The 11,711-nt window shown below is 51.7% G+C and overlaps 2 protein-coding genes across 2 annotated transcripts; one reads left to right on the top strand and one right to left on the bottom strand.

Moving 5' to 3' along the window:
- Window positions 1–50: 50 nt before the first annotated feature.
- TGME49_247420 (hypothetical protein) lies at window positions 51–6,903 on the top strand. Its single transcript, XM_018780824.1, has 4 exons — window positions 51–2,110; window positions 2,897–3,062; window positions 3,353–3,793; window positions 4,451–6,903. The coding sequence occupies exons 1-4, from the start codon at window positions 1,704–1,706 to the stop codon at window positions 5,381–5,383; spliced, it is 1,947 nt and encodes a 648-aa protein (XP_018634962.1). The 5' UTR covers window positions 51–1,703; the 3' UTR covers window positions 5,384–6,903.
- On the bottom strand, window positions 5,664–11,665 carry TGME49_247440 (hypothetical protein). The gene has a single exon (XM_018780825.1). The coding sequence runs from the start codon at window positions 8,961–8,963 to the stop codon at window positions 7,827–7,829; it is 1,137 nt and encodes a 378-aa protein (XP_018634963.1). The 5' UTR covers window positions 8,964–11,665; the 3' UTR covers window positions 5,664–7,826.
- Between the last annotated feature and the right edge of the window lie 46 nt (window positions 11,666–11,711).

The raw sequence follows: 11,711 nt of genomic DNA on the forward strand, positions 1-11,711 counted from the left end.
GAGACTGCAAATCCGAAACGGGGTGACCTGGTAGATTTCTGCTTCTCAGTCCGAACAATCTTCTTGTTCTGGACCTCTGTGTTTTTTTTCTCCAGCCTGTCTCGGTGTTTCTCCTCAGCCGGAACACGTTTCTCGCACATTTGCAAGCAGCAAGAGAACGCGTCGAGTCTGAAGCAGGCGCGGCAAGGCAGGTCCGTCTGTAGTCGATCTTATATGCTTAGGTTTTCCAGGAAAGCGACGACTTTGGCTAGGAGTCGGAATGAACTTTCACGAAGGTGGAAGAAAAGCAGAAAGATGCACTGTCTGGCGTTCTTATCGTTCTTAGTTCAGGCCTGTTCCGCTACCTGTTTCCCTTCCATCGGCTTCCAGATCTCGCCTGACTGGGCGGCTGACGTGCTCGTGCTCAGTTGGGGGGCGCGACAACCTCTCAGTGATGCGGACGGCACGTGATCTTTTGGTGACTTTTGCTTCTCTCTGCCATCTTTTACTCTTCCGTTTACTTTCCTGCTAGCCATAGGAACTTCGTTTGCAGTAGCTCCCTCGTTTGATGCCGCTTTTTCTACGGGACTTCCCGAGGGGTGGGGTCACCGTCCGGCGTCTCGCATCTCGTGCGACGGTTCAGGATAACAGGGACCGCTGTTCATTTCGCCTGTAAAATTCCAGAGTCTCCATGCCTTTACTTTGGAAGACGAAGGGTTTCCTATTTCTAAGTCAGGGATGGAATTCGACCTGCTGCGTCCGGTTTCCCGGAGCGCTCCGTGCGGGACCACGAATGTAGCGGTGCCTCAATCAAGGCCAGGAGAGCAAGGCATTCAGACTGTTTTTTCTTGATTCTTTAGCTCCGTCGTATTCGTCTTCTCTTATTTCTCTGCTATAGTCTTTGTTTTGTCTTCTCCACTTCTTTACGGGTGCTCTGATAATCGTTTCTAACCACCTTTCCTACCTGTTCCGAACCATTCCCCTTCTTCGCGGACGCGGTTACAAAAAATTAGGAAATCGGCGAGTTCGTGTAGTCGACGCTCACCTGGTCTTGTTTCCCACCGTTACATCTGTTGTTTTCCTCGATCATATTTGAAAAACCTGCACCCCTTTTTATGAGGAAGGATCGGAGTTGCAACCCTTGAACTGTCGTTTTTTTTCCGGACTTTGTCATTACATGCCACTACCCCCTACTTTTTTCCGTCATTGGGTGCCCTGTTTTATGTCTCCCATTATGAGCAAAAGCATCGGGATTCTGTATCAATTTCCACGTCCCTCTTAAGTGACTCTAGAGGGCTGACAGTGCCGGCGGCGGCTGTTTGTGGAGCTAGCGTCAGCAAAACAGGCGTATTGTGAGGTGTACATACACTGCGAGAGTGTCTATTTGTCCTGTGCCGATTCCGTCATCTCGTGCATCTTCTATGGTGAAACTCCCCTGTTTTTCAAGCGTTCTCCCTTTTTTTTCAAATGCAGCAACGTGTATGTACCGCTGATCTCCATTCTTGGTATAGTCACCCCTCCATTTCGTCTTCCCGTCATCCGGGTGGATTTGTGCGCTTCTGCTGCACATTCGCCGGTGGGAGAACGGACCACCTGTGTTGCCGTTGTTTGCCTTTCCTTTGGCATTGCTACTGTATTTAGAGTGTTGTGGTTTGGTGCGGCAGTTGTCTTAATCTCGTGGACGGCAGCACCACTACTTTGATGGCTTGCTGCTGTTTGGCAAGATGGGTCAGCTCTCATGTCACGACGGACCCTCAGGAACCGCCGCTGAGGTGTCTTCTTCAGATCAGTCGAGTGCAGAGCGGAGGAGCCTGTCCCCGCGGCGGTCTCGTCCTGTCCCGCAGTGGAGGCTATGTTTTCCGGCGTCTCCTGGTTCTGGAAATCAATGTGACACCGAAACTGGTCGCGTTGCAGAGCGAAGAAACACGGAAGAGACCCCCTCAAGTGTACATGAGAGACTGAGGGGAATCGCTGCCAAATGGACGGCGGGGTCGTCGAGGTGCTTCTGCCTCGGGCTGCACGTCGTGCCTCACGATGTCTTTATTATTGGCCTCCTTATTCTTCTCATCATGAGTCAGCTCACAGCCTTCATCATCTTTTGGGTGGGCAGCCTCTTGAAAGCCGACAGCAAGTAAGAGCGAAATGGGGGGGCGTGGACAGTGAGATGAAGGCAGCGTCGGGGTGAGAATCCAGAAAGCCGAAAGGAGAGAGGAAAGAGGCTGCATCAAGAGGAACGACTGACAAGACGGAAAGGCTCTGGTCACGGACAGAGTCGGAGACATTGGGGCAAAAGGAACCAAGTAGCGAGGGGGTGGGGAACAAAGAGACGAGAGGCATCTTGTATGGATTAGACGCAGTTTTTCTCTTGGTGTTCACTCATTCGCAACAAATGGTACATAACGGTGTTGCGATGTCTCGAGTGACAGCAGACAAAGAACGGAGTCAGAATAGAGCACATAGTAGCATACCGGAGAAGAATCCAGAAAATGATCCGTGTTGGCTGTTTACTGGCACCATGCATGTGGGCACGTGTCCTGTCGTAGTAGGTCTTGATAACATCGCTTAGTGTTCGTCTCTTTCTGCAGAAGCATTCTTGTGACGGGTCAAAGAACCCCCCAAATGTCTTTCGCGCAGTCGCTTCCGTTTATCCCCTTGTGTTTTATGTTCAGCTTCCTCCGATCCATTTTCTTCAGCGCCTCTGTTCGTTTCTTCACCTGATTTACCACCCCACTTTCTACCGTCACGGTCGCGTTCTGTCTCCGTTCGCGCACTTGTTTTTCCCATTTCCACATACCTGGTCTCTGATGTCTCAGTTTCATATTTCGGATGCATGTTCGATTCGTTCCTTGTTCCCTGCCTCGCTGTCGTGTTCATTTCTCCTGTCTTATCCATCTGTCTTTCTTTCGCTTGTATTTAGTGTGCTAGATAGGGAGTGGAGCGTCGATCCCGCACGCGCAACGGAAGGACATCGTGGGAAGCCGATGGCTATCGCAGAAGCTGTGGCTCGAGAAATTCGAACTCTGGTTGTCCCCTATTCATATTCGGCCTTCTTGACGCTGGCCGCAACCATGCCAGTTTTCGTGGTACGTGTCAAGCCAGGCACCCCGACAGCCGACAGAGGCCGATGAAGCGGGCGCGAGGAGACAGCGGCAGTGGAAGGGGACGGACGTCAGAGGAGAAAAGACGCCAAAACACAGAGAGAGAGAGGGAAGGCGAGAATAAGATGCGTGACTGAGTCTCCTTCCCGCTAGTTTCTCATGCGTAGGTTACTTCGTGGATATCTGCCCCGCATGTCTCCGGCTCCGGTGTTTTTGGCTTCTTTTGCGACATGTAAAAGGGCCTGTTGTCTGCTGCGTTGGGTTGTCTTCATCAGATTGCTGCCATCTATTTCCTGTTCTACCGAGGGCTAGCTCCGACAGCGCTGAACCGCCACATGCATTCAGTGCCCGTGATCAATATGGACACGCCGCCACGGAACTCCTCACCTGCTTCCCTGGCGGACCAGAAGGCGACAGGCGAGATACGCGCGGGAGACGCTTCTGAAGCGGAAGGATTTGGCGCTCATGCAGCGGACTCAGGTCGCGGCCACGGCGCCTCTGACGGCGACAGAGCGGCAGAGGCGGGACAGCGTAGTGGGCCAGAGAGGGAAGGATCCACAGGAGGCAGCGAGGAGAGTATGAATGAGGCAGAGAAAGAGGCCGTGAAGCAGGAAGCAAGACAGCTTCCACTCCAGATGCTCGTGTACATCATCTACGGCGTCGGATTCACGATCTCTATCATATGGATGGTCTGCTCTCATATCCCGAAAGCGACAGTAAGCTTGTTCGTTTTGCTTTTTTCCTTTGCTCTGCGTGTCTGGGTTCTTTGTTTTGGTTCTGTTTTTCCATTCGACTTTCTATGTTTTTTAACTGTGACCTCTCAGCTCTCGGTCTCTCCCTTCTAGCTGCCGGTCCGTGTGCTTTTTTGTCTGGAGCCACAGTGGCTCTTGCAGCTTTAATGCGTGGAGAGACTACTGTATTGTCAGCGGCCTGTGTCTCCTTGTGCAAGCATTTGGCTGGAACAAGGCCTCTCTCAGCCCGAGAAGCAAGAGGATTTGTGTCTTCTGGAAACCGTGTTGCACTTTCAGCGCGGTTAAACCATCCACTGGGGTGGTCGTGTACAGCGATGATCAAGAACTTGGTTGTCACTATCTTATACTCGGAGTCGTTGTCAGTATCGTAGGTACTGCAGTGTCTCCGTGTGCTCGATACGAGTTATACAGTTCTGCATCGTGGACCGTCTGTACACAGAGAGTTTCTGCATTCACTGCGGTAAGTGCAATCCATGGTCTAGCGACCACCTGTAAAGGCACGTCCTTCGACCCCAGTGTCCGTTCCTTCTTGGTAGACACCGTTTGTCACCATCATTTGCCTTTAGGCCGTCCATTCATTTCGCCTGTTCCCTGCTGTCTCTTGCTGGTGTCTGTTGCCAGTGCCAGAAGTGCGAGGGTCCCACGATCGGGCAGCGGTGGTTGGATCGAGGAAGCATGCTCAGTTTCGTTGTTCTGTGGGCACTGGCTTTCTGCATCTGTCCCACTCGTGACGACATCCGAAAGAGACACCAGATGGCTCGCCGCATGCGGCAGCGTCTAACGGCGTATCGCTCGCTTGCGTCGCTCGAGACAGAGCTGCCCTCGAGCTCCTTTTGGGGTGTCGGGACCCCTGGGGATTCTTTGCGAACTTCTTTGAGTACTGTCTCGCGCTCTGGAGCCCACCAAGCTGGGCTTCCCGTCTACACAGGTCACGCGCACCCGGAGCCGAGTCCCAATGCCTCTTTCTTTGCGGATGGGAAGACGCCAGAAGTGAACGGCGGAGATGCGACTGCTGTCGCATGTGTAGGCTCTGTGAGGGACACTATGGGGGAAGAACGAATCGACGAAAACGGTGACAGCTACTCTGTGAACACGATGGGCGGAGGCGGGGCAGCCTCGGTTCATTCCGTGCCCTATTTGTCGCCTCTTGCTCGCAACGTCTACGATCGTGACTGTGTGGATTCGAGTGGGAGGCCGACAGCCGGTTCGATGAATGGCCAGAATGCCATAGAGCTCCAGGAGACTGTAGGACTGCGAGGCCTAGGTAGTCCTGGAACTCCATCAGGTGCTTGTACACAGGAAGTTGCAAAATGGATGGACGGGGGCTCTGTGCGCGTCATCGGGCGCTCAGTGTTCGGTTCGCGAGTCGTGTCGGAGTGTTTGAGAGAAACAGAAAATGAACCGAAAGTATCACATGGATCCACTAGCGACGAAACGGCGGGAACGTTCGTATTCACACCACGAGGTGGACGGGGAAGTAGGGACTCGAGAAACAGTCAGGCAAACCAAAAATTACCCGTCGTCGGGAAGAAAGCAAAGAATGGGGAAAAGTGAGGACGGCACTGGAGAAGGCTGCCTAGTAATCACACTTAGTACAGGCATTAAAGAGCCATTTCTCCGTTGTCTCAGTGACGAAGGAAATGCCGTTTGTTGCACATCAAGCGTTTACTTCAACGGACAGGGGAAAATGGGGTGGATTGTTGTGTTCCAGCAAGAGAGGGGGGCTGTCTCGTCCGCTGTCGCTGTTGTGACACTGTGTTTGACGCAGCGAAGCAGGAGACGCCCTGAGTAGTTCCTCAATAGAAGTTAAAAGACACCTTCTGGAGGTTTTTGCCTAGTAATGCTCTTATCAGCGTCAACCTAGTGAGCATGGAGCCTTGGGAATAATCTCTCATACAGATGTACTCCGCTGCAGCAACACCTGCTCGTTCCACGGTGCTCAAATGCCTCACCGTCTGCATGGGTTATTTGGGAGGAAACGGTGGAGAGCTTCAGTTCAGTTTCATCATCAGCGTTCCCACGACCACAACGGCTCCCTCAGAATAACGAGAACGTGGTCCCTGAGAAAATACTTCGAGGTGAAATGTTCCTCGGTTTACTTCCCGTCGTGAACGTTTATGTGGTCAATTTCTGACAGTGGCCAACAACGTAAAACGGCGGGAGTGCGGCGTTTATCGAAGCGTGCTGTTAAACGGTGATACGCGTGGTAATCCGTTTTAGGGTGAAGCTTCTGAGGTGCTTCATGAGGTCTTCATTTTTAAAATAATTAGAGGGTGAATGTGCACAGCAAATAAAGCACCGAGGCAGATGACCTCGCCACATGGCGGTGAGAGACGGTTGGTCAACCCTTACCTTCGTGTCGTTTGTAGTTTCTTTTCCTTTCACGTGACGGTTGTTAACGCGCCCAGCAAAACCAAGGCGGTTGCATCAAGAAGTCGTCGTAACGAAGGCATCTTGCCCGACGGTTGCTCACACGCTTATTAGGCATTCTGCGGTGCTTCTCGGGGCACACAAAAAGAAGTTTCTTCACGAAGTTACACCGTGTAATAAAGTGTGAAAAGAGAAATCCTATCACGTATTTGCAAGGATGTTGAGTTCCACCGCTTTGCCGGGATGCCAAGATCTCTCAGGACAGGCAAAAAGGGGCGTAAAAGAGTCGGAACGGGGGAAAACGGTGAACGGGCCTAATGTGGGGATCTCGGCGGCTTCGGATCGAAGCATATTTCATCGTGAACGTGATATCATACTCCGATCGGAACGCCCGCCACAAAGTGGCTTTGAAGTCGCGTCTTTTGTCGAAAAATGTAAATTAGTCTAGGACGATCGCTTCGTCTTGAATCACACTGACTCTGCTGGGCTGGCACGATCTGATTCCACATAAACAGATCCGACACAAGGCCAGCTTACCCGCGACGCTTCGGTAGCGGAGTAGGGCCAATTGGGGACGGTGTGGGAAAATCTCGAACTTTCTACATATATGGAGCTTTTCCTCACGTTCATTCTTGCTTGTTTAATCTTCGCGAAACTGGTTCCCTCTATTACAGGCACTTCTATCATAAATGCCTGAGTATCAACACAGCAAACCTCTAACATTCGACGTGTATTCTCACGGCCACTGATGAGCCTTTATTGCCGCATGCAGTAAGGCGCTGTTGCAGCCAAACTGTAGAGTCGACTCATTTCCCACCTACAAATAATACAACTACGACCGTCAGAAACTCTTTTCCGGTCACAAACAGCTTCGTAACTAAGGCCCCAGCGAGGGGGGTGTTTAGAAACACGCCATCTCACTACGCACACTTGCACATATCTGGCACTTTGTTTAGCGTGCGACACTGAATTATTCCCCCCCCCCCCGGACGGTACCATGGATTATGCCGTAACATACAGTGACGACGTAGACGCATGAAACGTCTATTCGCGGAATCTGAACAGCGGAAGAGACGCTCACGATCTCATCGTTGTGCACACTGGTCCAGTGAAGAGTTGTTCGTACCCATAATTTTGGCTTCCTCTGTCAGAAACATCGTAGCGACAAAGATTGCTAACCACCGACCAAACTCGCAAAAGCGACGACTGCGTTATGTCCCAACCTAAAAAAACGATCCCACTCATCGTATCCCGGACCAGTCATACATGGACCACGGTCCTATTGGGGAGATCGACTCTGCGAGTTCTAGTGTTTTTTGCCAGACTGCCAGTAACAGATGAGCAAACACCAGGCCATTGACAAGAGCTGTACAACCAAACTTTCACTACCTTACCTCGTTAAAAGCAACTGTAGCACAGTTTCTTGTGGCAACACAACTCCAGTATCACACGCTGCACCCTAGACTGAAGGCCAGGTGTGCACATGGAGCTCCAAGCGCACCAATTCTCTACCACATGAGGCTCAACAGCATACGAGAGGACAGCCAAATTGAATCGAGCAGCACATTTGTTCGTTCACGTCACCACATTGAGTCACATTTAATACGGTTCTCACAGACTTCGCATTTCACGCCTTCGTGCTCTTCTTCCTCCTTGCAGCTAATTTTGCCCTGACTTGCTTAAATAGCTTGTATGCAGCAAACAAAGCACCAGTGAATAAAGCACCGGCGGCCACTAGCCTTCGGGACTCTTCCTCGACTTGGTGATAGTACCTGAACCATCGACGAGAACCCAACACCAGTGCTACACTTCCTGCCAGGGCCGCTGCCCCTGTCACAGCTGTTGCAGCGATTGCTGTCCGTCCTGGTTCCGTTGGGGCTGAGACGTGAGACGGAGTTTCATCTTCAACAAGCTCCGAAACTTTGACACCTTCAGTGGCCCGTGCACCCTCAGCTTCACTTCTCCGTCGTTTGCGCTTGGCTGGCATTTCAACTCCAGGAATTTCGTCTCTACGTCTTCGCCTAGTAGCCTCTCGCTTCCGCATTACGCCTTTGACTACGCGTTTACCACCTAGTAGAGCAACGAGGGCGCTGGCGACAACTAAGGCGTCTGATGCAACGGACAATCCCAAGGACTGTCGCTCTTCGCGCCAGACAGTCCAAACTTGTATAGATCTTTGCCTTGAAAGACGACTTAACAACATCATGACAGCCGCCGCTAGAATACTCCCACCAGCAGTGAATACAAGTCCCCGGGTGCTAGGAACTCCGTCGGGTCCCGTGCGCCTGCCACTCGGACGACTGGCACTGCGTGCAGACAGTCGCTCCTCTTCTGCAGCTGGACTTGTGACTGCAACGCCACCACTCGCGTCCGAGATTTCAGCTTCTGCTTCATCCTCTGCAGCTGGAGCTTCTATTTCACGCTCTGAAGTTGGATTTGCGGCTGCTTCTCCACCCTCTTCAGCTGGAATTTCAGCTGATATTACGCCTGCTGCAGCCCTACCTCCAGCGAATACTTCACCTTCTGTAGCTCGAATTCCAGCACCCTTTGCCAGTTCTCCCGAAGATTCCCCGTTGAACGCACGTAACTCGTCCTGTGTTTTCCTAGCATCCCACAAGATGTCATGCTGGGGTGCGCTTGGAGACTGCACAGAAAAAACTCCGTCGGAGCAGGCACAATGTTGCACCACAAAACCACTCCACCCGACGAGTCCAATACACAACAACACACCCGTTCGCAGGTCGAACCGTTCTTGATGCCGCATCTTCCCTTTGTAAGCACAAGAAACATCGCCAGATCGACCAGTGGGTGACTTAGCGGCTGTCCCATAATCCGTAAGCAAGAACAAGTGGCGGAACCCGGCCGCGGGTTCGGGTACGCTCAGGTATCCGAGAGAAGGGATCGGTGACGAAACAGTGTGTTGAGCTGTTCTCACTAAAATGACAATTGTGACCGAGACACTCTCATTCTAAATACGATGGCAGGTCAGCTACTCTGTCAGCCGCGCCCGCCTGGCATAAGTACGAGCTTCGACGCCTAGTTAGTAGCCTCGGCGCTTAGTTACGAAACTCAGCGCTGTGGGCTTGCGCTTTGCCCACGGCCTGTGGTCTTTGGTTCTTAAAGTACGGATCTTCCGTGAATGAAAGAGTCCCCAATTCTCACAATCACAACAAGATGGGCAGGGGCATTTCATTTACTAATGCTGCTACAGAGCACAGCTTGGATACGCGATAGTTTCTGTAAGAAGAGAACCCCTCGCCTGCCTTGTGTCTCTCTCACACGTTGAGAGAGTGGGAGACAATGAGACTCGTCTCTGATCTCACACCCGATTCCACAAAAGGGCAAACAATAATACCATTCCAAAGAATGATTTCCACTAGGTGAAGGTGGACCACATACGACTGATTTGATCCACAAGATTGCTAAAGTGAGCTATTCTGAACAACGGACACGGGGCATCCGCTTACAGAGAGCTGCGCTGAGAATCAGTGGCATGAATAAACGAGCGAGGGAAAGTGAGGCCGTCGCGAAACAGGCAGAAGCGTACTGTGTACTCGGCCAGTGAACGCGAGACAGCAGAACCCCATTATTCCCCCACTCCTGCCCGCCGATAATAATTAAGAGGCCGCTTGTCGAGAAATGTTTCTACGATGAAGTGGAGAGCTTATCGATCTTGCTTGATATCTGGCACAGGAGGTCTGCCGGTTTTTTCCCCATAGCAAGTTTAGAACGAGCGGAAGCAAGATGGAGCACGGCGCACCTGCCCGCATTTGCTCCGAGAACTTGCAAGGCGACGAAGACGTGTGCGAGAGCGCGATTGTGGACTAGCATTGACATGTTGAGTGTAAGCCGGTGAACACTAACCCGAGTGAAGCGGATGACTGAAACAGCTGATCATGATTATCAAGCTTTGGCCGAGAATTTTCACACATAATAAAGCGTTCATAGGAACACACTAAGGTACGTGTGTCGCCTGTAACCTATTTAGGAAGTTACCCCTGTTAAAAGACTCAGATTTCATCAGTTTGCAGTGTGTGCGTGGCCACTTCAGATGGTAAATGCACCAATGTCTCGTCGGGCACTTCTTTAAACCAATCCGTGTGCTGTGCCGCTCCGCATAGTGGTACTGTCAGGGCAGTAATATTAGCTGGCCCCAGAAAACACAGGCTTCATTCCTACGCACCATTTACGTAGCCATATCAAAAGGCTTATGTGCACTTGTGTCGCGGGGTATACAGGCCCCCGGAGTTCGTAAACAGTAGGAATGCGTTCCAAGGGAGAGTTGGATGAGAGTATTATCACAAGAGAAGCCACAAGTGCGACAAAACGTCAGGCGAGACTGAACGTGGTAGCGGTTGCGCGAACAACACGTGTCCTGTGGAGATGTGCGTTCTATGGTGTCCGCGGGCTCTCTCTCATCGAGCTCGAAGCACGTAGGTACATACGAACAGAACGCGCAAGTGCGCGATCGGTCGTTTGGGTGCGTACAGACAAACCCTTTCCTGTACTTGTATCTAACCGGTGAAAGGACTGGAGTGAGTGAGAAGCTGCCTGTTCCTGTCATGCAGAGACAGGACTTTCAAGAAGCGGCACGCTGAAGATAGCACTGTGCGTGATTATAATTCTGGAACAGTGGCGCTGCGCACTTCGCGACCGAGGCTTCGTTTCTGTCATTTGTTGAGGGCCACAAGCACAAATTTGCAGTGGTTGTGATACGACCATCGGAGGACAGTCCACTGCCCCGTCAAATGCACTGTCGTGTGCCCGAGAGCAGTACATCTCCAGTCGAATCTGTGTACGTGTACCGGAACCAAACGAGAGGTCTCAAAGGAGACGTTTCATCCTGTGAAATTTCTTGCGGCACACCAGCAAGACCCCTACACTAACAACTTTAACTCACCTACGGAAACGTAGCAACACGCCTGCCGCCAACAGAGTTACAGCGAAAATCAGGGGAACACACCGCATAAAAGACTGAAAGTGCGACACGTTTGACCAGTTAAGGGAGAAAAACTTCCCTACCAACGATCTCGGGCGTAAGCTGCACGTGAGAACTTCTTTGGCTTGGAAGCCGCCTGGGGCACATTGCACAACTGCACCCCGCGACTATTTAGACCAAACCCATACCGCTGACACCGGTCCCGAGAACAAAGAATTTTTGTGCTCATTACGCCTCTTCCTCTAAATCTGCGGTCTTCCGCTCTTCATCTGGCGTCCCGAAGCTTTCACGCAAACACTTCGTCTTATTAAACCGGCTTGGGATCATAAAAATAAAATGTATTGTAAGCTATAGCGTAGAAAATCGAACGAAACAACGCGCTCGAACGGCAGTCCGAGACTTCAACATTCCTTCTATGTACAACTGCAGGGAAGCACAGAACCTGCAGGCAAAAAGCCGCCACAGGCCATGGACGAGGGCATACCACCCCGCCCACCACACTACAACTGGTATCACCCCACTTTTTTGTCAAATCTGCAGAGCAGGAGAGGCGGCCCTCCTCCCCCCTCCCCC

This window comes from Toxoplasma gondii, chromosome XII (assembly GCF_000006565.2).
Source record: "Toxoplasma gondii ME49 chromosome XII, whole genome shotgun sequence".
In the NCBI taxonomy this organism is placed as follows: domain Eukaryota; phylum Apicomplexa; class Conoidasida; order Eucoccidiorida; family Sarcocystidae; genus Toxoplasma; species Toxoplasma gondii.